Here is a 26,992-nt window from a genome sequence, read left to right as displayed (position 1 = left end):
GTCAAACTGTTGAATCTGGAAAACCATCTTCGGCCAAGCTGCTTAAAATCCCCTCACAAAGCATCCAAAAACGACTATCATTTCAGGGTGCAGTATCCAGGGCTCCTCACACAGACACTGAAGATGTTATAAAGCATCTTTCCCAACACAAGAGAAGGATGGTCCACAGGTCACTGGAAGAGCACATGCTACTCATGAAGTAAAACCCCCAGATGTAATCATGTCTATCACAGACAGCAGGACAGATCTCACACTGCTAGTTCTGTGGACCCCAGATGATATCAGGTTGTGTGCTTGCCTACTCTGATGGTCTCTGACCAAAGTGGAACTCTTCAAAACTAGGGACTGAGTAAAGAGGAGGAACAAGAAAGCACTCTCAGTCAGTGCTTGGTTGACAAAGGCGGGTTACAGACGGGCAAAAAGGGGTGTATTCATGACGTCATGAAGGTAGAGCCTTCAGACGGGCCTTACCTGAATGCCGTCATGAACACGCCCCCCGCACGCCCCAAGCGGGAAGAAGCGGCATTAAAAAGGTGCTGGTTTTTCCGCTTCTTTTTGATTTGCGGCGTACCTGCACATCTCCATCTGTAAGCTGCTGCACCGATACGTCAGAATTGCTACGCCGCAAATATAAGCTGCCGGTTTAAAAGCTCCATGTCAGCTGCGTCGCATAATGGGTCGGGGTCCGGGACATGTGCGGTATGCAGTCAGGCTTTAATTGCAGCGTCCGCTGCCATGCAGCTGTGGAAGCTGCGGCACAGCTGCGGCGCATTTTAAGTCTCGTAACCCTAACCCTAGAGCCACTTGTGCGCATGCGTTGTTAGAATCGCGGGAAGTTGTAAGTTTTGCCGGCGGATGTTTTGGTTGTAGAAAGTGATAAGGGAAAGTTTGGAATTTAAAGTGACCCCCTACACACATTCCTGCGCCATTTTCACCTGGGAACGGGCACAGTTCGGCTGCTCCTGGCACAGCTGTGTGGCGGCTCCCCTTTGTCACCAGGCAGGATGGCTCAGCCATCCACCAGCACCCCGAAAAAAGGCAGGGGGACGTCTTGGTCTCATACTGAGACGGCTGACCTGATAGCTATATGGTCCCAGCCAAACATTTTGCAGAAACTGGAGCAGTCTTACCTGAATGCTGACACATATCGAGAAGTGGAAGAAGCCATGAGAGCCAAGGGCCACAACAGAACTTTGGAGGAGTGTCGCCGAAAATGCAATTTGCTGAAATCTCAATACAAACAATACAGAGATGCCCTGGCCAGAGGTACTACGAAGGGCGCCCCCCTGCCCTTTTACAAGGAGCTGCATGCTTTCATTAAAAGTGATGGAAGCATCAGACCCAACAGACTAGCCATCACAAGTCTTGAGATGCAGGGACCTTCCAGCATCGGCGGAGACGTGCCACTCTGGCCAGGGCCATAGCACCGCCAACAGTAGCCTGATCAAGCACTATGGCAGCCACTGCCGTTCGCTGTTCTGTGCCATCATCATCATCACTGCTGCTGTCATCCAAGTCTGCAGCTGTCATGGTGGTGGATGATGGGACTTCCATTGCAGCGGCAATGGAGGCGGAGGGGGCGGAGGAGGCGGGGAAGACGGCGGTGGCAGCGGCGACAGCCGCGGCTGTGGATTGCAGCTTCAGGAAAACCACAGGGAACAAAGGAGAGGAGGCATCCATGATGCTGGTGACATTGGCAACTGTGCAAGCGGACAAGGATGCCAACACCAGCTGATCACCAGCTGGCAGGAGACCACCTTTGTTCTTGGCCAGGGCGGGGGAAAAAGTTTAAAGGGGCTTGGGCGCTTTAAATGTGCCCATAGGCTTTCTTTTGCTGCTGCTGAGCGCCGCAGCTGCGCAGCTGCGCATCCACCAGCCGGCAAAAGAAAAAAAAAGCCACGGTTTGGGCCGCCCGTGCGGAAGCTGCTTTTTTTTTTGCGGCGTCCTCCGAGGCGGCGGTATGGAAGCTACGGGTCCGAAACGGACCCAGGTGAGGCGTCTTCATTGCCCCCCGTGTGGAAGCCCCAACACCTGAAGCACGCCCCCGGGGCGGGCCGTCTGGAGGCTCCGTATTCAGCTGAATACACCTCCAAGACGTCCTCCCCTGCCCGTCTGTAACCCGCCAATGTAAACAACTTCCTTCCTTCCTTCCTCTTCCTCCTCATGGGCAAGAGAGAGGTGGTCCCAAACCAGGAAAGAAACCCCCACCCTCTCCAGTCAGTGAACTAAGATAGTTCGGATGCTTTTCAGAACAGTTCTCATGGTGGGGTCCACTGACCTCCATGGCAGGCTTTGTACAGGCTGGATATCTCCCTCTCGGCACTAGCAGCTCCAATTTAAAACAACAACAAGAAAAGAAAAGCAGATTGAGAAGAAATGATGCCTTGACTGATATAACAAGGCATCAACTAGGTTTCTGTCACAGAAGCTGCCATTTTCGGGATATCACCCCACTTCCATAGAGGGAGAGTTGCTAGCTGGCTCAGAAGGGGCACACTGAATACTAACTGGAACTGAGGACAAAACTACTTCCTATTGACTTGCTCAAGAAATGGTACTCCATGGGCCACACTCAAGCTGCGTACAAGGCACAGTTCTTGAGCAGGAGGAGCACATTTTGAAACCTGATATGCCAAAGGTGCCATAGTCTTTAGAGTGTCTTCCCACCACTGAAGGGCTACTGGATGAATCAGCACTGCTGAGGAAATGTCCCCAGCTCTATTACCACTTAGAACAATGGAAGCCAGGCAGGTATCAATAGCAATAGCAAGTACTTTTCTGTACTGCTTATCAGTGCACATAAGCACTCCCTAAGCAGTTTACAAAGTGTAAGCTAATTTAGTTTCTCATGGGTTTTTCGGGCTATGTGGCCATGTTCTTCCTGACGTTTCACCAGCATCTGTGGCTGGCATCTTCAGAGAATGTTTGCCTAGAAAGGATTTGGGTATATATTTTGTGTGACCTGGAAAGGCAGGAGTGATTTGCATGTGTATTGTTTAGTTGCTAATGGCAGGCCTCAAGGTGGGAGGGTCTGCAAAAGAGGATTAGTGTCTGCTTGATAGCGCTCATTGTCTGCTGGGAGATTTCTCATTTCAATTTGTTGAGTCTTGATCTTGCCACTCTTCAGGACTTTTAGCCAAACCTTGTTCACTTTAAGGTTTCCTCGGCTGGGATTAAACTCGCAACCTTATGGTTTGTGAGTGTGTGGCTGTAGTACAGGCATTTAATCACTGCGCCACCAGGGCTCTCTCCCCATCAACTCAGAGCTTCCAAGTGGTCATTTCTGATCTATGTCAGATGTTTGTGACTCCAAACTATTTGTGAATAGCAATTTTATGTGGTATTGGTGTGCAAGTATGGGATCTTGTTAAAATACTCTGAGGATACTTGGCTTCCTCCCTATAAAAGGAGCGGATTTTGAGCCTTTGTGATTACATGTTGAAAGAGACAAGGTGCAGCCTGGTAATCACTGATGTGTCTCATACCGTATTTTCCAGCTTGTGCTTTGGGAGTTCATTGATCTCTCAAGACTCTATGAGAAAGGCTTTACTTGAGCCTTCCTCTCATACAAATCTCTCCCCATTCACCACTTTTAGATATCACCAAGCACAAAACACACACACAAACAAAACAATAGATTTTTAAAAAATACAGCTGAATGAATGGCCAAGAATCTGTTGGTGTATACTTTCAAGTTGTTTCCGACTTATGCAACCCTACCATGTGATTTTCTGGGAAACATTTGTTCAGGAGGAGTTTGTTTTTGCCTTCTTCTGAGGTTGAGAGAGTGTAACTTGCCTAAGATCACCCAGTGGGTTTCCATGACTGAGCAGGGATTAAAACCCTGTTCTCCAGAGTCTTAATCCAGCACTCAAATCACTACACCATGCTAGCTCTCAGACAAGAATTAGCACCACCTAATAGCAAACAAACAATGCAACTACCTTTTTCTTTCTTTCTTTCTTTCCATAGGTAACAACAGGGGAGACTTGCCTAGAAGTTAACTATGACTTTATAATCTTTTATTAAGTAGCAAACTTTGTTAAACAACGTTTGCCTGTTCCTGAGCTAAGAAACAATGGAACTAGAAAACTTAAAAGTTAATGATCCCTAATTTTAAAATAATCAAAGACAATGCAACATCCAGGTGAGTTCACTACAGATCTGCTGAGAAGAGCTGTAGTATAGTATCTTACTATGCTTGGGGAAAAGCCACAAGAAATATTCCTTTTATGCACTTTCCAGTATGGATTTAGGAAGCAAGAGCTTAGTTGCATAACTTTATTTTAAAATGCACTACACCTAATCCAAGCACAGTTCTGAACAGCATACAAAAATCCCCTGCACAAGACAAAATCCCTAAAAACCATGACTTCATAAGCGCCAAGATGCATGCACATATACACATATACATACATGTGTGCAGATCAGTCAAATGCAAACCTGATTTTAAAATTTTTACAATGCAGCTAAAACCAATTTGAAAGATTTCTGTAGTTCAGATAATCTCCAAATTCAGAACTACCACAAAAAATAAAATAAAATTTCTGCATAGGATCCTAAACTACCTTCTTTTTCAAATGGAAGGGACATGAGGACTGTTTCCTTCTACTCTGCCTCCCCACCCCAAATTCTAATATTAAAAGGCGGCCAAAAAGACAACATCTGCCCCTAGAAGAGTAAACCAATGAGCAGGTAGGAGAGAACAGTCTTGAACAGATAGCCTAAACTTGAAACAGTATTACTGCACACTAAGCTGTATTTTTCCCACTGGTATTTTAAGGAGATTTCAGTTTAATTTGTCCTTTGCTATGTGGTTCATTTTTTTGTAATCATGGTTTTTCTTCTTACTGATTGGAGATTCTTTTTAGTTCAAACTTGGTTATTATTCTTCTGCTTTTATTTTTCATAGCTTTGTCTTTCCAAATTCATCTTCCCTCCAAAAGAATGGTATTTGATGCAAGGTGGTTTTTGGTTCCTATTGTAATCAAGAGCCTTGCACTTTTAGTAATGCATTCAATCATGTATGCTTTATACCTCCAGAGGATTCTGAGCAGCTGAGACATTCACCTCACATTCACAGCTACAAGTCAGACCTTACACAGCATTAGGGCCCTTTCAGCATCTGCTTCTCTACTGCCACTTATAAAAACCCCTCCATTTCCCATTAGTCTCAGAGCTAGCCCTCCACATCATATCTTATCCATCAATTTTAGGTAGTTACTGCCTATCTAACTTCTGAATTTTATGACTTCTATACTGAGTTTTGTCTGCTTTCTTCTGAGGGTATACTATGTCTGCAGGGTCTTGAACCCAGCTTTTTCCAAGCTCCAACAGGAAAACAACTAGACAGTACTGGTTTATATGATCATGTCCTATGCAACTCTCCCATAATTTAGCTCATTTTAGATGCAAACACTATGTAATTTTTGGCTTCCTCTCCAGGCTTTTCTATCCTTTTTAACCACATTTAAGCATTTGAAGGATTTTTTAATGAACTGAACACCATGGGGTAGGGAAGAAGAGAAACATGCCTGCCCAACACTGCAAGGGTCCCCAGCAATTCGGCACTAACTTCTACCTGTGCCATACAGAAAAAACCCTTCCTCCACCCTGCTCAAGTTTGTGTGAGATCCTTTCCTCCACCAACTCTGCCAACTGCCCAAATATCACATTTACATCACGCAGAGACACATATTTATGCTTTCACCCAGTCCTTTCCTAACTATGTCCAAGATAACCTACATAGTCCTTTAACATCCCTTTCTGTGGAAGAAGTAAGAGTCAGGCATGTAATGGGAAGATTTGTAAAAAGCTGGGAACTATGTTAGATATTCATTTCCCTGTATCCATAGATTTACTTCAGACACATACATCTAGAAACTGAACTTAGCATCACAAAAAAAATCTATTTTTAAAAAAAATTAGGCTTTTAGACCTCATGGTCAAAGAAGGAGTTCTGAAAATTGTGAATTATATGAAGTTCCAAAGCACAAAAAGTGAGTTGAGTAAAACTAACTAGGGCAGCTGGTTCAATTCAGTATACTGTGCTCGTCTCATATGGTTATGGTTTCCAGACCCACAGCCAATAAAAGTCACTAATCACCAATCTTAGCACCCTTACTCTAATTCCAATTTTCATCAGTCAGGAGCCAGCTGTACCATCAGGCAGTGAAAACAGCTCCCCAGGCAGCAAAATCTGGCCATTAGTAGAGCAGCAAATTGTCACTTTAACTGTATTTGTAATGCAAGAGACAAGAAGGTGCACACCATTCACTTTTTCCAGCATGTTTTCTAACAGGAGCACTTGGTGATAAGTTTCTAAGACACACACACACACACACACACCCCATTCCTTAAATAAATGGACATTTGTATCTAAAGGATGGATTTCTTCTGAGTGTACATATTTTTTTTTCAGATGAAAAAATCAGGATTTCATCTGCTGACAGGAATATACAGAGGTCTTCTCAAATATCGACATGGCCACTTCCACTGTAGTCCCACTTACCTGCTGTGCTCATACTGATTGTGCTGTTTCACAGGCCTCCCAGTTCCTCCACCCTCTTGCTTCCCCTTACCACTTACTGTTACAAAATACAAGCCTTACTCGCACCTCACCTGGCCTTGGGTACTTCCAGTGGACTGCTGCCCAGTCTTGAGAAATTATCCGAATGGTTGGAAGAGGAGGAACTAGAGGACCTTGCTTCAAGCACTCCCTGGAGAGGCAGCTTGTCTTCAGGCTGTTGTGCCCGGCTCCACAGAACTGTTTGAGGGGAGGATGCACAATTCTTCCTCCTGTAAGGACAACACATACACACAGGGAGTTGGGATGGGCCTGGAAGTAACAAAGTTACATACAACTCATTACTTGTAATTAACCCCCTTTATCCAAGAATACAACATTATAATTTGTATACAAGTTACGACTGTATCTTACTGAGAGATAATCTTACTCCTTTTGTGGTGAACAGTAGTTATGTTTACAGGGGATGGCCACACTCAATGGCAGAGGAGAAATATCATGGTTCTCATGTTGGCTTGTGCGGTACCTTGTGCGCTGCCATTGATACTGAGATGACAGTGAAGTGGCTGACAGGACGGTTCATTCTGAACTACTGGTTAATGGTTTGTAGCAATGAGATGGTTTTTCAAAAATAACAACTTTAGTTTTAAGGACTGGGGAAGTTGCCCCCCCCCCCCCATTTAACTGCAGCAGTAATTTTTTTAGAAGTAATTTTCCAAGATCTGAGCTGGGCAGGATACTATTTCAACTGGCAAATAAATCCCTTGACCCTTTACCAAAAGGGCACACCCAGGATTTTCAAAAAGCTTAGGCATTCAACTAGAGCTGAGGATTGACTCACTAAGAGCCAGAGCTAACAGCACTTTCCACGAAAAAGGCTCAAGGGAACAAATATGTTAAACACAATTAAACCAAAGTTGCTAAATTATTTAAAAAAAACATTAGCAGAATACTGAAGGACAGGCAGCCACTAAAACAATTAAAACATCCTCCAGTAACATAACAATTCAGTGCTGCACATTAAACACACAAATCACTATTCAACACAGGAGCTGAAAGCTATTTGTATCACAGAAGCCCTCCTAAATATAAGATTTTAGCCACACAGCTTTAAGATGACCAAAGGGGGTATTTATACAGTGCTTTAAAAAATCCCTAGAACATACTGTGCAGTATTTTTAGTATACAGTCTAATACATTAGGCGGATATCAGTCTGCAAAGGAAGATCAGTATTATTGTCTCCATTTTGCAGATGAGAAGACTGAGCCTGAGGGAACCCAGAGGTACCTTGTTAGCCTGAGCTTAAGAGTTCTTGTTCTTAGACATTAAAGTATGCTATCCCAGCTCCTTAGAGACCAGACAAGACAAACTCTGCATATTCTGTGGTCCTTCATTCATGTTCCCAAGACAGCAGGGCCTTTGTGGCTGCTACTGGGATTCACTGTTTTGATCTCCCAGCACTGATGTGGTGAGGCAAACCTTTAAAGTGTTTTTTGAGTGGATAAGACAATCCAACACTGGGTTGAACTTCCACTGGCTCACTCAGAAGTGACATCTCCATGCCCTGCACATTTCAGTGACCTCTAATTCCCCTCATAACCCCCATTTCCACATTTCTCATACCCACAAATCCCTACCCCATCTCTTTTTCTCCTCCTCTATAGTCCAAGCATTTTCTTTTTTTTAAAAAATGACAGGTTAAAGGTAGATTACATTTTGAAAGTAGATAAAAATGTAAAAGTGTGAAAATTTGCATAATCAATTCTGCTGGTAGAAATTTAGTTTCCCGGCACATAGAAGGTGGAAGCGAAGGAGCAGAAACAGTATGGTGACACAGGCCACATAAAATGACTTCCTTTCCTTCCACATCATTCCATCAGACAGCCTTCGAATGCTGTCTGAAAAGGTTCTCCTATACCTGTACATGTTATGTAGACAAAGTGAGATGACTGAGTCAATGAGACTATTGTCTAGAAGCAGACTGCACAGTGATCCCTTTGCTTCAGGTGCTGCAAACACAGAAATATCTCTAGGCTGGCTCAAGATATAGCCAGGTTCACCCAAACAGAAGCCCTGTTCAGTTGCAGACACGCATGGGACTAAGGAGAGGGTGTGATTTCTCTTGAGTTTGGCTGGGGGTACATTTTGTATGAGCCAGCCCTTGACAACCAGGAGATTTGAACCTGCCTCTCTTGCTCTCTGCAGCCATACATGCCCTACTCCAATCTTTCAGCCACCCCCGATTCTCCAGCTGCATGCTGAGCGATTATCAGAAGGCTGGCTTATTACCCCTGGCTGTGCACAATAATAAGGGCTCTCTGCAAACCCCAGGATTTCCTCGGAAGACCCTCAACAACTTGCTCTCAGAAAGTGTAAGACAGTGGGACAAGCTTTCAAGAACCTTTCTGCTCTCGTTGCCTTGTGATTGCTGCATTGTGCGCGGGACTTAATGAAGTGCCTAATAACACAGCCACAGGCACTCAAGCAGGCAGGCAGGGAAGAGAGGCAATTAAAAAAAAGGAGGCTTTTAAAAACAGAACAGGGCTTCCCGCAGCTTCTGCAACTGTCCCAGCTTGAGCAGGAGGGGGAGGTGAGAAAAAGAGAACACAAACAGAACTGGCAGCTAAAAATGGTCTCCTTGCTTGGAGGACGTGCCACCTTCCCCCTGATCCTACCTGTGCCAAGTTGCCTGAGGTAGTCACTGCCTCTGCCAGCCTTACAACACTTTGGCCACCACATCCATGTCAAACTGAGGGCTTTAAAAACCATAGACTACCATTATGATGTGAAATTGAGGATACAAGTCCCACTGCAGAGTTTAGCAATCTCTGGTTTCATTTTAAGAGCAAAGCTCTAGCCCTCATATTTCCAGTATGGAAATCTGAAGAGGCAAATAAATGTCTTTAAACAATTGCTCTTTAAGCATGTAGGTGTGAGATACAGGTCTTCCACTGGGTTTTTATTCAGTTTATATTAGGGGTAAGTAATTGCCAGTGTTACAAGGGAACAGTGCCACCCCCACCCACCAGGAGCTACTCACTCCAAAGCTGTTCAATTTCATTGATGCTATGGGGGGGAAACGTTTTCACTTTTTAAAAAAACACCTCTCTCTTAAAATGAGTTGTGTGGGGTCACCTTGTTTGGGAAGTAACTGGCACATCTGGAGGATTCCAGGGGATCTAATTGGCTCCCAAATAAGGTAGCACATTTCCCTGCACCTAATTTTGCCTTTGTTTAAAAAAAATAAAATAAGGGCTTTTTATTGGCATCACAACAGTACTGATAGGAGGGGCCTTTAAGGACCATTAGAACAGGTGTGTTGTACATGGCCCATAGGCAATATATTGTCTCTCCCTGCAACCCTGGGTTTAACTCTGAAACCTTTGCTGATAATCCCTAGCCACTGTCCCAATGCACACTGGTTTTATTACTATTCATCGAGCGATCACTTCCTAATTTAAGCTACCCACAAAGAGCACACAAGGCCTCCACTGGATCTGGACCATCTATGCATATGATAAGAGACGGAGAAATGGAAAGATGGCATTTACAGAAAAAGAAGCAAGGACCTATAAAGTATCACAGAGATTCTCTTTTGAATATAAGAATTTAAAAATCAACTTATAGTGCAAAATAAGCTGCTAAATTATGAGTGCTCTATTTTTGCCCATTCAAGAGCATCACCAGAAGTAGGGCCATCAATAAAGTTTGCTACCCAATTCCAACAATTTGTCTTAGTAACAGTATCTGAGTCTTCTGGCTACAGAATCACTATCTCTTAGTTCAAAATTCTAGATACTCCTACAGCCAACTAAGGTGACCCAGAACATTCTTCAGCTACTAATGAGGAGTTTGATAGCACTGCTGCCTGTATGGTACTCATGGTCAGTTTCTGAGTATTCACTATTGTGCACACAAGAGTTTCATGAGGGGTGCTGAACAAACTTAGCAGGGACCCTGTTTCCATCCTTCCCATACTATGCACAGAGATACACACATGCACACACACAGAGTACTTTAAGAAGCAGCCTGACAACTGCAAGCAGAGGGTTCACTGTTACCCACAGGATTTCCAGCTGCCTCTCAGCACAAACCCGATTTAGCTCAGAATAATTGCACTGTAAAATATCATTAGCACACATGCTTGGGGAGAAGACAGAAAAATTAAACTGAGCAGGGCAAGCCCGCAACAAGGCTGTGAAATCCCCAGCCCTAAGCTCCCGCCCCTCATGTCATGTGGGAATGCTGCTAGAGGCAAAAAACTGACTAGGACCGCTCTAGCACAGACTGCAAGGCCAGGAGAAAGAAGGGCTGGGGAGGAAATCAGCCCTCAGGTGACACTGGTTACTTTTTGCTTTCACTGCTAACAATCCTACAGATCATTCTCCTATTGAGTTCAATGCTAGGTTTTTGACAATGGTCTGCAGTTTTAGGAGTCCCTCCTACATAAAGAGTCTCCTGTGGGGGGAGAGGCTTCCCTCCAATGTTTGTATGTCCTGGATTAGAAGATGGTAGAATGGCACTGGAAATTGTATGTTAGACAGCTTCAGTCTAAGGAGCTGAGCTACTTACTGCCAAGATGCTGGGAGAAAGGCTGGGGCCTCTGGTTGACAGGAATGGGAGATAAGGCAATATTTCTGCCTGCTTTCTCCTGACAACCCCTGCACTTCAAGACTGGAAGGGTCAAAGGTTTGAGAGGAGCCTCAACTCTACAACTCTCAACTCTAATTGGAACAATGGAAGGAGAACCAATTGAGAAAAGGGATTCCTTCACTCATGTTTTTGGATCCTCTCACTTTGGAGGAGAGAGAATGTGTACTGGGTCATTTCTACTATGATAGGTAACCTATGCAAAATACTCCAGAGGCCACTTTTGGGACATTGCTAACATCTAATTTTACACTAGGATGCAATCTCAGAAGCACAGCATGACTGAAACTTCTCAATGCCGATCTACCACCAGTGAAAGTTCCCAACTAAGGAAGGTGCAAGACCTGGATACCAACCTGAAGGCAATTGTGTAGGATTTTTTTGTTGTTGTTGTTACTTTTTTAAGCTACAACATCAAGTCTTGTATCCAGTTCCTATACAGATGACCCAAGGCTATAAGCAGAGATGGATATATGTAATAACTTACCAAGCAGCCTGTGTTTGAGATCCTGCTGGCATCAGCTCCACAGCTTCATAGGTGAAACTCCCTGCAGCTCCAGGAGAGTTTTCCATCACAAGCGAGAAGTCACTGCTCAAGCTGGTGGTGCTGCCTCGGTCTCTCTGTTCTGTAACACAAAAATAAGACTGGATCAGCTCTCTTCCCACCCATTCCACTCCACTTCCAAAGTAACAATCCCAATGTTCATGAACAAATCCACATGGAGAAACACAACAAACAAAGCACCAAACCACAGATGCAGTGAGTGGAATGGACCACAATCCCATCAGCGGGCTAGGGTGGAATGTTGCAGTTGGGGAAACTGGTGCTACTACTACAGTAACAGCCATGGCTCAAGACTGTCTACCATGGCCCATATACAACATCCATTTTCTCCAGCAGTTCTGGAGAGTCACATGCCACAGAGCAATAAAGTCTGACAGAACAGTTGGTTCTGTTGAAAGACTGACATTGCTACCCCTTGAGAAATTGCTTGGTACCTTTAGCAGCAGGGATGTTATAACTTGTTATAATAGGTTGAGAGTTGGTGGGAAAAACCTCTTACAAAGCTTTTATATTTTTTGTGGGGTTTTCAGGCCATGTTCTAGAATCACAGAATCATAGAGTTGGAAGAGACCGCAAGGGCCATCCAGTCCAACCCCCTGCCATGCAGGAAATCCAAATCAAAGCATCCCCGGCAGATGGCCATCTAGCCTCTGCTTAAAGACCTTCAAGGAAGGAGACTCCACTACACTCCGAGGAAAGAGTGTGTTCCACTGTCGAACAGCCCTTACTGTCAGGAAGCTCTTCCTAATGTTTTGGTGGAATCTCTTTTCCTGTAGCTTGCATCCATTGTTCCGGGTCCTGTTCTCTGGAGCAGCAGAAAACAAGCTTGCTCCCTCCTCAATATGACATCCTTTCAAATATTTAAACAGGGCTATCATATCACCTCTTAACCTTCTCTTCTCCAGGCTAAACATCCCCAGCTCCCTGAGTCGTTCCTCATAGGGCATGGTTTCCAGACCTTTCACCATTTTAGTCGCCCTCCTTTGGACATGCTCCAGTTTCTCAACGTCCTTTTTAAATTGTGGTGCCCAGAATTGGACACAATATTCCAGGTGGGGCCTGACCAGAACAGAATACAGTGGCATTATTACTTCTCTTGATCTAGACACTATACTTTTATTAATGCAGCCTAAAATTGCATTGGACTTTTTAGCTGCCACATCACACTGTTGACTCATGTTCAACTTGTGGTCTACTTGGACTCCCAGATCCCTTTCACATGTAGTTTCATTCAGCCAGGTGTCCCCCATTCTATATCTGTGCATTTTATTTTTCTGCCCTAAGTGCAGCACCTTAAATTTCTCCGTGTTGAATTTCATTTTGTTAGCTTTGGCCCAGCTTTCTAGTCTATTCAGGTCATTTTGAATTTTGATTCTGTCCTCTGGGGTATTAGCTATTCCTCCTAATTTGGTATCATCTGCAAATTTGATAAGTATGCTCCCAATTCTGTCATCCAGGTCATTGATAAAGATGTTGAATAGATGTTCTAGAAGAGTTTCTTCCTGATGTTTCGCCAACATCTATGGCTGGCATCTTAAGAGAATGCTTGCCTGGGAAGGAGTTGGGTATGTATATACTGTGTGACTCTGGGAAGGCAGGAGTGATTTGCATGTGGTAGGCCTCCAGGTGGAAGGGTCTGTAAAGGAGGATTATCATCTGATTGATTAGTGCTCATTGTCTGCTGGGAAACCCCTGACTCTTACCAAAGCCTTTCCCAGCTACTATCCAATAACTACATCCAAAAGTTATTGAACAACAGTTGGCAAAGTCTTTGAAACTGGGACATGAGAAGATTTTTGCCAACTACCATCTTTTTCTTCCTTAAAAGCACTGCTGGAACTGGAAAGAGAAACATGCATGTATGTTTATTTGTACCACACAGTTTATGTTACAGCAGCCTACAAACAAGTGCTCTCTAAGTGGGGTGGACTACTACTCTCATTGTGCCTTGCCAACAGTCATGTCTTGGCTACAGGTGGGCAGAAGCTGTAGTACAAAACATCTCGAGGACACCAGATAAGGGAAGACTGTGATGCACGGAAAGAATTTAGGTGTAGATTTTGGAATTTATGTCTTACACAAAGCACAGGCAAGTCTAATTGTAGTTTTTGGAATGGTAACTTGTTCTACCCACTCAGTACAAACACATTCAGCAGAGAGTTGCAAATGATGTGAAATGACACTCCATCAGCACAAAAATGGCCACTAGGCTCCAAAAGGTGTGTCTTGGTGTTTTGTGGTTTGTTTTTGTTTTCTAAAGCAAGTTTTAGTCTCCAGAGAGAAGCTTGAAAGAGTGTGAGCAGTGGCTGCTAAAATCTCAGAAACCAGTAGTGCTTTTTTGTTTGGCAGACACAGGGGACAAGCGACACTGTAATACGAGATTTCAAATTGTCAGCCATGGAACTTCATAGCTTTTGCTTCATCCCCCAGAACAATCAGCATATACATTAATACTAAGAAGGTCTACTATATATGTACACGCTAAAATAAATAAATATGCTTACTTTGCATCATTTAAAACTATTTTAAAGTGGGTGATAGTTAAGATGACAAGTGAAGTGTTTTGTCAATAAACTACATCAAGGATATCTATAGTAGTGAACATAAGAGTTGCCACGTTTTACCCAGAAATAGCATCCATTTTCTCAGAAGGACGAAGAGATTGCTACTATAGCACTTTCTCCTCTCCCCTCTATCTTGTGATACCATTCATTGTGGAGCAAAACTAGAGCTGCAGTCTGCAAAGATCACAATGAGGCTAGAATCACAGCTGCTGGCTCCCTGGTATCTTGGAGAAAAGAATCAGCTTCCATTTTTCATAAACAACAAAAAAGCTTTCAAGATGACCTCTGCCCATGGAAAATGAAGTTTCAGCAAACCAATAGTGGACCTAGGCCTGCATTTAAATCTCAACCCAGCCCATGGGTAAGTTACCACCACCTCTTTGCCTCAGTTTCCATCTGTAAGAGGAAGATATTCTATTCTTCTCCATCTGTCCCAGAAACAAAGAGCACACTTCACATTAAACATGTTTTATATACTCTGCACAATAAAGAGTATTCAGTATTTTTTTTTTTTTTTAGTATTTTTTTATTAATTTTTTATAAATAAAATACATCTTATTGTGTTCTTACATTCCAATAATATTTGAATTATCCATTATTATCCTTCCATGACTTCTCATCAAAATTGTGAAATAAATAGTTCTTTATCAATTGTCACTTTAGACATCTTCTTTATAATCCTCATTGTTCTTTATATGTATTATTCTTAAATCCATCACTACCTTCTTTACCAAGTTCAATTCATCTTTTCTTATTTCTTATTACATTTTGTTTTGCTTTTTTTTTTTGTACCTTACTTACTATTACCAAGTGAAATGGTCTCTTTATCCATTTAATCTGTTAACTTTATAGATTATTCATATATAATGACAGAGTAATCCCCCTCTTCTTGTTTCATATACCTTATCCACGGTTCCCATTGTTTCTTAGACTTATCCGTTGACCCCTTATTTATCCAACAGGTTAGTTTGTCCATATCCATATACTCATATACCTTAATTACCCATGATTTTATATCTGGTACCTTTTCCAATTTCCACATAGAAGCTAACAGAGTCCTTGCAGCTAAGATCATATAAAATATTATTTTTCCGTGTTTTCTTTCTAATTCACTATCCTCCACCATATTTAGTAAATACATCTTAGGATCTTTCCCGAATTTTACTTTCAAAATATTTTGTATTTGTTGGTGGACTTCAGACCAAAATTTATTGACCATTTTACACCTCCACCAGCAATGTATCAATGTCCCAGTCTCTTCCTTGCACTTCCAACATTTGTTACTACACTCTTTAGAAACTTTAGCTAATAATTCCGGAGTTAAATACCATCTAAATTGCATTTTGATCAAATTTTCTTGAAGGGCATAGCTTTTAGTAAGCTTCATTCGTCTTGTCCAATTTTTTTCCCATTGTACTAATTGGATATTTTGTCCCAATTCCTGAGCCCATTTTATCATACAGTCTTTTATATTTTCCTGTTCAAGTTCTTGTCTCAGCAGTAGTTGATATATTTTGGAAGTTTCTTTAGTCCCTTCTTGCAATATTATCTTTTCAAATTCGGCTTCTCCCTTAGCTATTCCATATAATTTTTGATCTTGATTATATTGCTCTTTTATCCTTCTGTATAAAAACCAATTACAAATAAAACCCTCGTCTTGTAGTTCTTCCTCGGTTTTTAATCTCCTTTTGTTATTTTCATATCTTGTCAAGTCTTCATATGTTGGCCATTTTTTCACATAACATTTTTTCTCTTGCGTAAAAAGCCTCATTAATAGACACCCATAGTGGGATTTTTGGGAACCATCTCCACTTTATTTTCTGCCATACATAGTAAATCGTTCTTCTTATAAAGTGGTTACTAAATTCTTTATTCACTTTGTCTTTCCCATAGAATAGGTAACTATGCAAACCATATACCAGACCAGCTCCTTCTAAATTTAGTATTTTATTCTTTTTTAATCTGATCCAATCCAGAGTCCAGGTTAAGGTAGCTGCAAAGTAATATAACTTTAAGTCCGGAAGTGCTAAGCCTCCTCTTTCTTTTGCATCTTGAAGTAGTTTAAATCTGATCCTAGGCTTTTTGGAATTCCATATAAATTTTGATAATTCTTTATTCCATTTTTTGAAGGGAGTTTCATTATAAATAATCGGTACATTTTGAAATAAGAACACCATTCTTGGTAATATCATCATCTTGATAGCGGATATTCGACCCAACCAGGAAAGTTGCAACTTTTCCCATCTTGTTATATCTTTTCTGATTTCGTACCAAATCTTTTCATAATTGTTCTTAAATAAGTCTGAGTTTTTTGTTGTAAGCCAAATTCCGAGGTACTTCACTTTTTTTTCTATTTGAAAGTTAGATTTTTCTTTAATTCTCTCTTGTTCCTCTTTGAATATATTCATCGCTAACATTTTGGTTTTATCTTTATTAACCTGAAAGCCTGAATATTCTCCATAGTCCTTTAAAACTGTTAACAAATAATCTATGTCTTCCATAGGATTACTTAAGGAAATAACCAAATCGTCTGCGAAGGCCATTGTTTTATATTCCCATCCCTTGATCTTCACTCCTTCAATTTGTTTTTTTTCTCTTAGTTGCTTTAGTAAGGTCTCTATTACCACTAAGAATAATAAAGGAGATAGGGGACACCCCTGCCGCACGCCTTTTTGTATGTCAAAGGTTCCTGTTTTTTCCCCATTTACAATTAATTTAGCCTCTTGCTTTTTATATATGTTTTGAATCCAAGTCAAAAAATTTTCTCCCACATTCATTTCTTTCAGTATTCAGTATTCAGAATACTGAATACTGAATACTGAAAGAGTATTCAGTATTGATTTCTGACCCAAAAATTGCAATCCATATGAATTGCGCATATTATGTAGATTTGCATGAGGTTTTTTTATTTTGCTTAATACTGTTCCAGTATGTTCTGGGAAAAGACAAGGACCATAGAAGACACTGAAACTCTGCTATTACCGCTAGAAATCTTCACACAGGCATCCTTTCACATCTAAGAGGGACAGAAACATGAAGTATTGCATGTGTTCTTGATAAAAGACCTTGGGAAATCAAATTTAACAGCTGTTGTGTTCCCTTGCAAAGTAAACTCCCCCTGCCCCAGTAACAGGCATGTTCATGTGCCCACTCTCACTTCCAAACAAAGAGTATTTGAAGTGAATTGTTAAGCTTTTGCACCATTTAAAATGTGTTAGTTTCTGAGTGCCATAAAATTATTTGTTGTTTTTTCTGCAGCAGACTATCATGGTTACTCCTCTGAAAGCTGCCCCTTACAGATTCCAAGGGTTTATCCTGTAGGCCCTGGAATGGCACTGGCCAATCACCTTGGTTGCCAATGTTCAAAAGTGTTGCTCAGGTCCATGGGCAAGAGAGGGTTATCAAAGGACTCAGGGAAACTCTCTGGTTTGCAGAAGAAGAACAAGAACCAAAAAACACCTTGGGTAAATCATAATTTCTCAGCCTCAGAAGAAGGCAAAAGTCAACCTAAACAACTCTTGATAAGAAAATCCAGTGATAAGAATCACTTCAGGGTGACCATAAGTCACAAGCAACTTCAGGGCACACAACAAGAACAACAAATATGTTTTAGAATAAAAAAGTGAACCAAAACAAAGCCCGCTGTACTAAATGTACTGTGTGACCCCAGAATGCTAACTATTGAGATGAAAGTAGAGATCGGAAATTAGGTGGCAAGGAAATGGAATATTGTGGAAGATGGCATGGCTGACTAGAATGTTAAACAGCAGTACTCTCTGCTGCAACATTGTGTTGCAGGTTCCACTTGTCAATCTTATTTTGAATTGCTCTGCTGCAGTCTACCTTCTACTCCTTCTGCTCCATCCAGTTATAATGGGACACTGATCATTTGTAGAATTTGAACCTGCCAGCTTTTACTGTCTTGCCTATCTGTAAGTGACTTTATGCACTATTGATTTCTGGATTTTCCTAAATTCGTCTGGTGAGTAAAATACTATCACCCCCACTTCCTACAAAACACAACCAAGTTAGATTAGGAGACTGGGTGGAAGATAGCAAATGGCACTCACTCAGCATACAGATCTCTTCCAGAGTGAATCCGGCGGGCAGACTTTTCCTGGAGTTGGAAAGGGAAAGAAAAAGAAATATAGACATAACCATTATCACACACCATTGCACTGCTGCTGGGGAAATTAGAATGGAAGAAGTATTCTTTCACATCTGATTGATTAGAATTACTGACCGGGAAGCGAGTTAGTCTTTAATAAAGAACCTGTTTTTGAACTACTCTGAGCATTAATGAAAATGTGAAGGAAAGGTAATTGGAATTTAAGTTTCTCAACACCAGTTAAAGACTTTATTTTATGTTCTATTTATAGAAGTGGGGTATTCATCATATAATTATTACCATCATCATTATTACCATGGCCACCTGCATCACTCTCTATCACTAGAGGCATCAGTGTTCATGACATCTTAGAGACCAGCAGTGAAGGCAACTGAACAACTTGCTATCAAAATTCCACACAGTGAACAGAGAACAGAAACAGAGAAATAAACACAGAAACAAACAGGGAAGCAACATGAAATTTCCTCAGTAACATGTCCTTTGGCTGAGTTACAGTAGGTGGAGTTTGGCAACCTGGTGCCCTTCAGAAATTTCAGATTGCAATTCTCACAATGTTTTGACTACTGGCTGTGCTGACTGTAGCTAATGAGAGATGCAGTCCAAAATGTCTAGATGGTACCAGATTGCCTATTTGTACAACGGTCCTGTAATAATATGCCAAAGGATTCAGAGAAATGGTGGGTTTTGTGGAAGGACTGGAGAGGAATAGAGAACATTAGGCCTCTGTCAATCCAAATTATTTATCTTTTGGCCCTCTTTCTAAGGTAAGGGTTCTAAGATCTATGGAGAAAGGTTTCTCTCAGTCCTGCCACTATCATAAGCTCGCTTGGTGAGGACATGAGAGACAGCCTTCTTGGTAGCTGATCCTACCCCATGGAAAGCTCACCCACAGGAGGCTAGGCTGGTCATTTCCCTTCCTTCCTTTCACCAGCAGACAGAGACTTTTTCCCAAGCAGGTTTTTAATGTAGAATCGTGTCAGGGAGGCTTTATATACGGGGTGTGTGTTTTAGTTATGTTTTTAATTTTTTTTTTGTAATTTAAATTTTTTTATTGTAACATTTTTAAATAGTTTTTAAAAAACACCTTGGATCCCCTTCTGGGAAAAGGCAGCATGGAAATGAAATAAACAAAAAGAAAGGTTTTGAAAGCAAAGTTAACTATAGTTATATGACAACTGGGGTATAGTAAACTGGCTTCCTCTTGACAGAATCCAGTTTGAGCCATCTCCTCCTAACGTCTTAAAAGTCTTTATCTCCAGCATCCTCATAGATCTCCTCCTCCTGCTATTCCATGCTTGGACAACCAGTTCCAAACTTGTTTTGTACTGCTAGTAATTGCTCTTCCACCAAAACCCCAGGATGAGATCATATGCTTTCCACATCTCCTGATGTCTAGGAAGAAGTTAGGAGCAACAAGGGCACATCCCAACAACTACAAGCCTCCTCATAAGTGAACAACAAGCCAGTGCCCTTTTACTGAAACTACATTCAAGCAAGCCTCCAAATCCAGGTTGGGATTTTTTGTGGCCATGCAGATGTTGTCAGAACGCAACTCCCAGCATTCTAGCTATGCTAGCTAGTGTGGTAGGAGTTGCAATCCAATTGCATTTGAATAACCACAAGAATCTCACCCCAACTTAGAAACCCATCCTCCTCCTTCCAGGAAAACCATTTTGTCAGCATTACACAGATGGATGCCAGTTATGATAGCTATAGGTAGAAACTCCCAGAAAAGTGGTAGTTGGAAGACAAACAAGAAGGATCGCCTTGCTTGTGGTCTACCAGTGGGTGGAGGATGCTGGGCTCTGTAGTCCAAAAAAGTAAAATTTCTAAGCTCTGGCAACTGGATCTGATTCATTAGACAATTCTTACTCACGAGAGCTATTCCAGTCATAGACAGTGAGACTGGATATGTTCTGTCCCTATTGTTAACCCACCCCCCAGGCTGACCAAACTGGCAGTCACTTCTCTTCTTATGTAGGACTTCAAAGCCAAACAGCTTTGGAGAAAGCTGTTCATGGCCCCATTCCTGCTCCTTTCTGAGCACAGAATAAATTAAAGCGAATTGGGCCAGGACACCAGGGCCCCCATTTCCCAGAAGAAAGAGCGTGCACTAACGAGATTCTCCTCAGCTCTTGCTGGCAGCCTGCTAGCGCAGGCTCTTACCTCAGCTGCTTGGCGGCAGAGAACTCCTCAGAGGTGATGTGCTTCAGAAAATCGAAGCAGAAAAAGAAAATCTAGAGCCAAAAGGAAATAAAGGGAGGAAGCTTAAAAGAGAGCAGGACAAAAGGGGCTGGGGCTGCACCAGTAAATGAGAGCTGCTATACTATACATCTTTCTTTCATCACTGCAGGGTGCAGGCCCAGGGGATGGGACTGTCACTATTACACAGTCTTCCCAAGAACCCCTCATTATCTAATATTTCTGAAGCCTTTGGGGTCTCAGCCTTCTGATGGCCAGGTCTAGATACTGCATACCAGGAGGCAAATGACTGATAACAATCTCCCACCCGTTTTCAACCCATCAGTATATTTTCACAAAGATTAGATATGGCCATGACAAGGTGTCACACATAACCAATAATAGAATCCTTCACTGAAGGATGCAGAAAATCCTATGGCTTCAATTTAAATTGGCATTTTAGAATTTAGAGGCAGATTATGGAGCAAAGGTTTTATTTTATCATAATCTGTATTGAGTGGGCCAGTAGGCAGCCAGTTTTACATTCAGTGGCCAATGTGACCTAATTCTGTATTTAGAACGTGCACGTTTCTTTTAAGTTTAATTCTTACATTGTCCTGCATAGATTAAATGTACAAACCTGTCCAGCTGCAAGAATATGGTAGGTAAAATGCCAAATTTGGAGTAGCCTCCCATTAAAACAATGAGACAGGAGAAGAGATAGTTGTGATAAGGCAGAGGTGGACAAGCTGAGTCAACTGTCCTGTTGCTGCCTCACCAGGTTCCCCAGTAGGTTTAAAAAAACAGATGTTTTTAGCCACCAAAATGGAAATTGTAAGAAAAGCAGAAGCTGGAGAAATTGCAAGTGATTTCTGGATGCATTTTGAAAGAAGCCTTCAAGTGGTCTCTAGAAGGTTCAAAATGTTCTATTTACTTATTCAAAGTTTACCTGATTTAGTGGTTTCCTTTCACATGTGCATACTGTTAGTTTTGAATAAAAATTTTGCTGCAGCATGTTGAGCTGCTCCTTTTTTTTGTATGGTATAGGGGCCTATCTCTATTCTTTGCATGTTATTTCTGGCTCAGTTACCAAATTTTCTACACATCTGCTTCATTCACCGAGGTATACCTATAGATATAAGGCAACAACACAGAGAAGGTTCTTGCCTGTGTATTTCCTGAAGGCATCTGCATGGCCACTGTAGGTAACAAGATGCTGGATTAAATGGATTTTTTATTTGATCCAGCAGGACTCTTATGTTCAATTTTCCTTGGCAGAAGATCTGGATATTTTTGTACATATCTGGCTCATATCTCAGGTGCACACAATACCTACACATCACTGACTAACTCCCTGCCTCCCCAAAGGCTACCACAGTATCGACAGTGGGCTTCAGGCCCCACAACTACTTGAACTGCTTCCAGGTTGCCCCAGGTACACTCACCTCCTCTCCTTTGCTGAGCCGATCCACTAACATGTGACTGCAAGGCAAAAAGGAACACTCAGTATCAGTTAAGCAGTTTCTAACACTGCTCCACAACATTTCTGCAGACTTTATATAATATGACTCTGCTTCAGGCACAGAGATAGATCAACTCTTTGGTTTTCAATTTGTGGCCCACCCCACAGAAAAATGCAAGACAAATGGAGGTGCAGAAAGCCCTTGGGGAGAGAGGCCAAGAGACAAGGCTAGCCCTGAGCTTCTCTTTCCTACTAATCCCTTAGTCAAAAGATTCAAACTAATCAACAAGGGATTTATAAAGGGGCTGCTGCTCTGACCACTATCATCCTCTCCTAATACAGGTTGAGAATCACTTATCAGAAAATCCACAATTCAAAATGCTTCAAAATCTGAAACCTTCTGACAGTCAACATGACGCTTTGAGGAGAAAGCTGCAGTACTCCTGCTCATTCATTCACAAGGTGGAAATGGGTGGCTGGTGGGCTCCCTGGAGATCTGTACTACTGTTGTTTTTTTCAGTGAGGCTGGAGAGAAATGCAAGAGATGTGAGGCTACAGAGACACATGAGGATCTGTGAAATGGGGGCAGGCATGGATTCATGCCAAGTGCTATGCTTGGATTTCTGCTGTTTTAGAGATCCTCTGGTCTCTCTTCAGCCTCACTAAAAATGAAAAATAAAGAATAAAGTACAAATTTTCAGGGAACATGCCAGTTGGCTGCTTCCACCTTGTGAACAAAGAAGCACAAGTACCACAGCTACCACCTCAAACCATCTCCCATCTCACAAATATAGTACTTATTATACTACTTGCATCCCAAAACCTAGAATATTCAAAAATCCCCCCCTCAAAAATCTGCCCTCCTAAACTCTTCTGGTCCCAAGCATTTCAGATAAGGAATACTCACCTTGTACAGTATGTGTGTGTGTGATATACATATACGCTACATGCAAATACCTGTAAGAAGGCTCTGGAAACCAACTGGTTTGGGAAGGTCAATTCTCTCAATGGTGACTTTAAATACAATTTCTCTGTATGCAACTTTAGGAGAAAGACAGAGATATCTCTCTTTCCCTACCGCAGTGTTTGATCAGTGGCCTGATACACAAATCATTGCTTGGAGCAGCACTCTGCTCCACTTTTCTATGCACCACTATTTGCTTTTCTGTCTAGAGAAGAGATGACCAACAGTAGGTTAAGTATGTGTAGGAGGAGGCTTCAAGTTCATATTAAGGAACACTTCTTTCAACAGATCTAGAAACAGTCTGACCACACCCTCTCTATATCACCATACTAGACAAAACATACCTGTTGTCTCCTAATTTTGGAAGCTAAGCAGGTCTAGGCTGATTTCTACCTGGATGGGTAACCATCAGAGAAAATCAAGAGATGTCCAGGTAGGGCTTGGAAACTGTTAACACCTGGCAAGGCAGACTAATAGTTTGGCCCAGTATAGGGCAGCTTCCTATATTCTCAATTAAAGTAAGCCCAGTCTTCAGTGAACTTACCCGAACAGGAACCAATCGTAAGCCACTGTCAGGTAAAGAATCTCAGAAGGTTCCAGGGATGTGTGGATCAGCCCATCCTAAGAAAGGAAAGATGACATCGTGCATTACAATCATTCTTTGCCTAGCACTTTCTTACCTGTCGATCAGACTCCCACACCCCAAAAAAGGTTACAACCCAGAGCATTCAGGGCTGGTTCTATAAATCAGTGCAAAATCTACCCATGACGTGTACATTATTTTCTGTCCAAAGCTTTGCTTATTGCTGGCCACAGGCCAATGTGATTATCCACATTTAATACTCATTTCACAAAGGATGTTTCTAGTTCCCATACTGAAGATGAAATACCTAAGTCTGCTAACAGCATGAGATATATTTGAGACCAACAGGTTCTCAACAAGCAATCTGTCTGCATTTTTTACAGCTCCTCGGCCCAAGCTGTACTCTGTCTCATCTCAGAACCTCTTCCTTTGTTCTCTGACATCACCAGTCCTTATCACCTTCTCTAGCGCACTAATTTAACTTACACAAACAGAATAAAACCAATGCAATTCTATTTGGCTAGGTAGTGCTGAAATCTGACTGAACCAAAATGGAATTCCAACTGCAGAGAAAAGAAGCCAACACAAATGACAGGAGGCCACTGTTATAGATCTACCAGAATCCAACTAATAGAAAGTGCCACAAGGGCAATCTAAGATGTAGAAATACAGTATGGGCAGAGCCAACCAGTCAAACACAAAATCTCTAAGGTCTTTGGGAAGGAGATAGTGAAAATCAGGCAATGAATGATAGACATAGTCTAGAAATCAGAAGCTAGAAAGTAAAAAAAAGTTCAGTATCAGGATTCACAAAACTCTTTAATCAGGAACAGACACCTAAGTCTGTCTGGCCTATTGGCTTTTGGAGAACGCTCTGCATAAATAAGAAGTGGTAGTATTTTGAGAAAGTGGGCTTTGGTGTTTAGGAGAGATTTTTTGCCACCTTGGAGATCCAAGCAAATGTTCCCTGTCCCTCTAAACTGCATCTATAGGGAGGTCCAAAAAACTAATTGTACGTTTCAGTTCAATGCAACTAGAGTTGTCCTTGATTCTTCTTTACTCCTGCTGCCACTTCCAGAACTAGATTTAATGCTCTACCCCTCCTTATTCCAGTATGAAATAGAAAAATTCTTCAATTATGAAAGCTGCTGCCTTCCCCAAACTTTGTAAGCGAATAGACAGTGTCCCATTAATTTTACATATGGGATTTGCATTTTCTGCTAGCAGAACCTTGCATCTTCTAAAAATACACATACGCACAATGCTGTGGGGAGAGGGAGGGTTCCTATTCATGCCAATTTAGTTGGAAGACAGACACATCCCATACACTGGACCCATCCTCCTCAGCCCCAGCAGCACCACACACATCTGCCATAGCCAAGGCATTATTGGTACTCACAGCCCACAGGGAGAGACGCAGGAGGGAGATGAAGAGCGGTGTCCTGTCCCAGCCGGATATACAGTGTACCAGGAGTCCACTGTCATCTGTGCTGAGCCAGCAGGAAGAGAAAGCAGAAGCCGAGGGGGGGAAAAGAGCTGTGTTACTTGTATGGCATTCAGGATGAAAAGACCCCCATGGGACTGAGGCCTCCGTTAGTCTCCAGGGGATGCCATGGCATCTGCTAAGCCAGCTGCACAAGGCTGAGCATTCTCCAGGGAGAGTTTCTGCAAAGCAGCTGAGAGAAGAGACTATGCCAAGCCTAGGCCCAGGGAACAGGGGATAAGACCAGGGGAAGAGTCCTAATCTAGACAAAGAATCAGTTACACATTTCAGCTACCTGAGAAGTTAGCATCCACCCCTAAGAATGTGGAAGTAGTTACAAATAATTAGTTACTTCCTTTCTAAGATGCAGCTACACTACTTTACAAATCTAACTTAATGAGAGATAACTTTAACTCCTCTTGCAGCATACTGTTATACTAGGTCACTATTTTAAATGATTCTTAGAACCTGGAAATTAAAGGTTTGTTTTTTAGAAAATCATAGATGTAACAATAACAATAGATTTCAGTATTTTCTTAAAGAACACTTTTACATGTTTTATTATATGTCACTTGAGAGGCCCTGGTGAGTAGAAAAACATTTTCTTAATAATAAATAACAATAATAATAAGAGCCATGTTGCATTGGACCAAAGACCATTATTCTGTTCACCAATATTGGTGAATAATATCCTGTTCATGTAGTTGCCCATGAGATGTCTACCAGCAGAACTCTCCATTTCACACTTCCCAGTGGCTGCTTTAACACCCACCCTGACTAGTAACCACGGATGGCCTCATCTGCATGAAGTCAACCAATCCTCTTTTACAGTCATCCAACATGGCAGCCACAACTATATCTTGTGGCAAGGAATTTAACCAGTTAATTAATGCTGTTTGAAGACTTACTTCCTCCTCACTAGTGGGAGCAGTCTTAAATTACATTTTCAGGCCTTGGAACTATAATTAATTACTCAGCCATCCTTCTCCTGAACAGAGTTTATCGCATACCCATCTGCCCTAGGATATAAGCCAGACCACAGTGGTCTCAGAAGGGGAAATTAACAAACAAAGCAAAACAAGACAAGCCCTGGCAATACTTTCCCCAGACCCTCAGATGCACTGGGGGGTCATTAATGCCATGATGTGCCCTCGGTGCAAGAAAGAAGCACATCAAACAACAACAAAAAAAACCCAGCTTCATTTATATACCACTTCATACTGACAAAGCAGTGTCTACGCAGTTTACAACTGTAAGCAAGCTGGGTACTCATTTTAGCAACCTTGGAAGGATGCAAGCCTGAGTCTAGCTTGAGCCCCCTTGGATAGGATTGAACTCACAACCTTATGGTTTTGAGTGAGTGGAAGAAGCTAGCTTGTTTTCTGCTACTCCAGAGACTAGGACCCGGAGCAATTGATGCAAGCTCCAGGAAAAGAGATTCCACCTCAATATTAGGAGGAACTTCCTGACAGTAAGAGCTGTTCAACAGTGGAACACACTCCCTCGGGGTGTAGTGGAGTCTCCCTCCTTGGAGGTCTTTAAACAGAGGCTGGATGGCCATCTGTCGGGTATGCTTTGATTGATATGTCTTGCACGGCAGGGTGTTGGACTGGATGGCCCTTGCGGTCTCTATGATTCTATAAGTGGCTGCAGTACAGGTATTTAACCACTGCGCCAACAGGGCTCAGAATGCCTCTGGGAGGCTGTACCCCCTACTTCCAAAGCATAACGTCAAGGTAAGGGCAGATTGACCTGGTCCATCCACTGGCCAGGGGAAAAGCAGTTGCAGGAAGTTTGCCCTCCTTTCACCCACTGAAGGGGAAAGAAAAACCTCAGATCCTCCAGTTACAAAAATAAAGATAGCCATGTTGATGATCCATAAGA

General features: G+C 42.1%; 1 protein-coding gene across 4 annotated transcripts in view; it reads right to left on the bottom strand.

Moving 5' to 3' along the window:
* Positions 1 to 26,992, bottom strand: part of MTMR14 (myotubularin related protein 14) — a 97,638-nt gene that overhangs the window by 32,346 nt on the left and 38,300 nt on the right. For all 4 annotated transcript variants that reach the window (XM_042451509.1, XM_042451512.1, XM_042451511.1 and 1 more), the window contains exons 11-17: positions 25,025 to 25,110; positions 23,587 to 23,663; positions 22,062 to 22,098; positions 20,602 to 20,672; positions 18,377 to 18,423; positions 11,665 to 11,803; positions 6,622 to 6,798 (exon numbers count right to left, since the gene is read on the bottom strand). In XM_042451509.1, the coding sequence (XP_042307443.1) occupies positions 6,622 to 6,798; positions 11,665 to 11,803; positions 18,377 to 18,423; positions 20,602 to 20,672; positions 22,062 to 22,098; positions 23,587 to 23,663; positions 25,025 to 25,110 (634 nt within the window). The remainder of the gene's footprint in view (positions 1 to 6,621; positions 6,799 to 11,664; positions 11,804 to 18,376; positions 18,424 to 20,601; positions 20,673 to 22,061; positions 22,099 to 23,586; positions 23,664 to 25,024; positions 25,111 to 26,992) is intronic.

The sequence above is a fragment of the Sceloporus undulatus genome, chromosome 2 (assembly GCF_019175285.1).
Source record: "Sceloporus undulatus isolate JIND9_A2432 ecotype Alabama chromosome 2, SceUnd_v1.1, whole genome shotgun sequence".
Lineage (NCBI taxonomy): Eukaryota > Metazoa > Chordata > Lepidosauria > Squamata > Phrynosomatidae > Sceloporus > Sceloporus undulatus.
The sequence above is the reverse complement of the archived record's forward strand: the minus strand, read 5'-3'. Positions and strand labels throughout refer to the sequence as shown.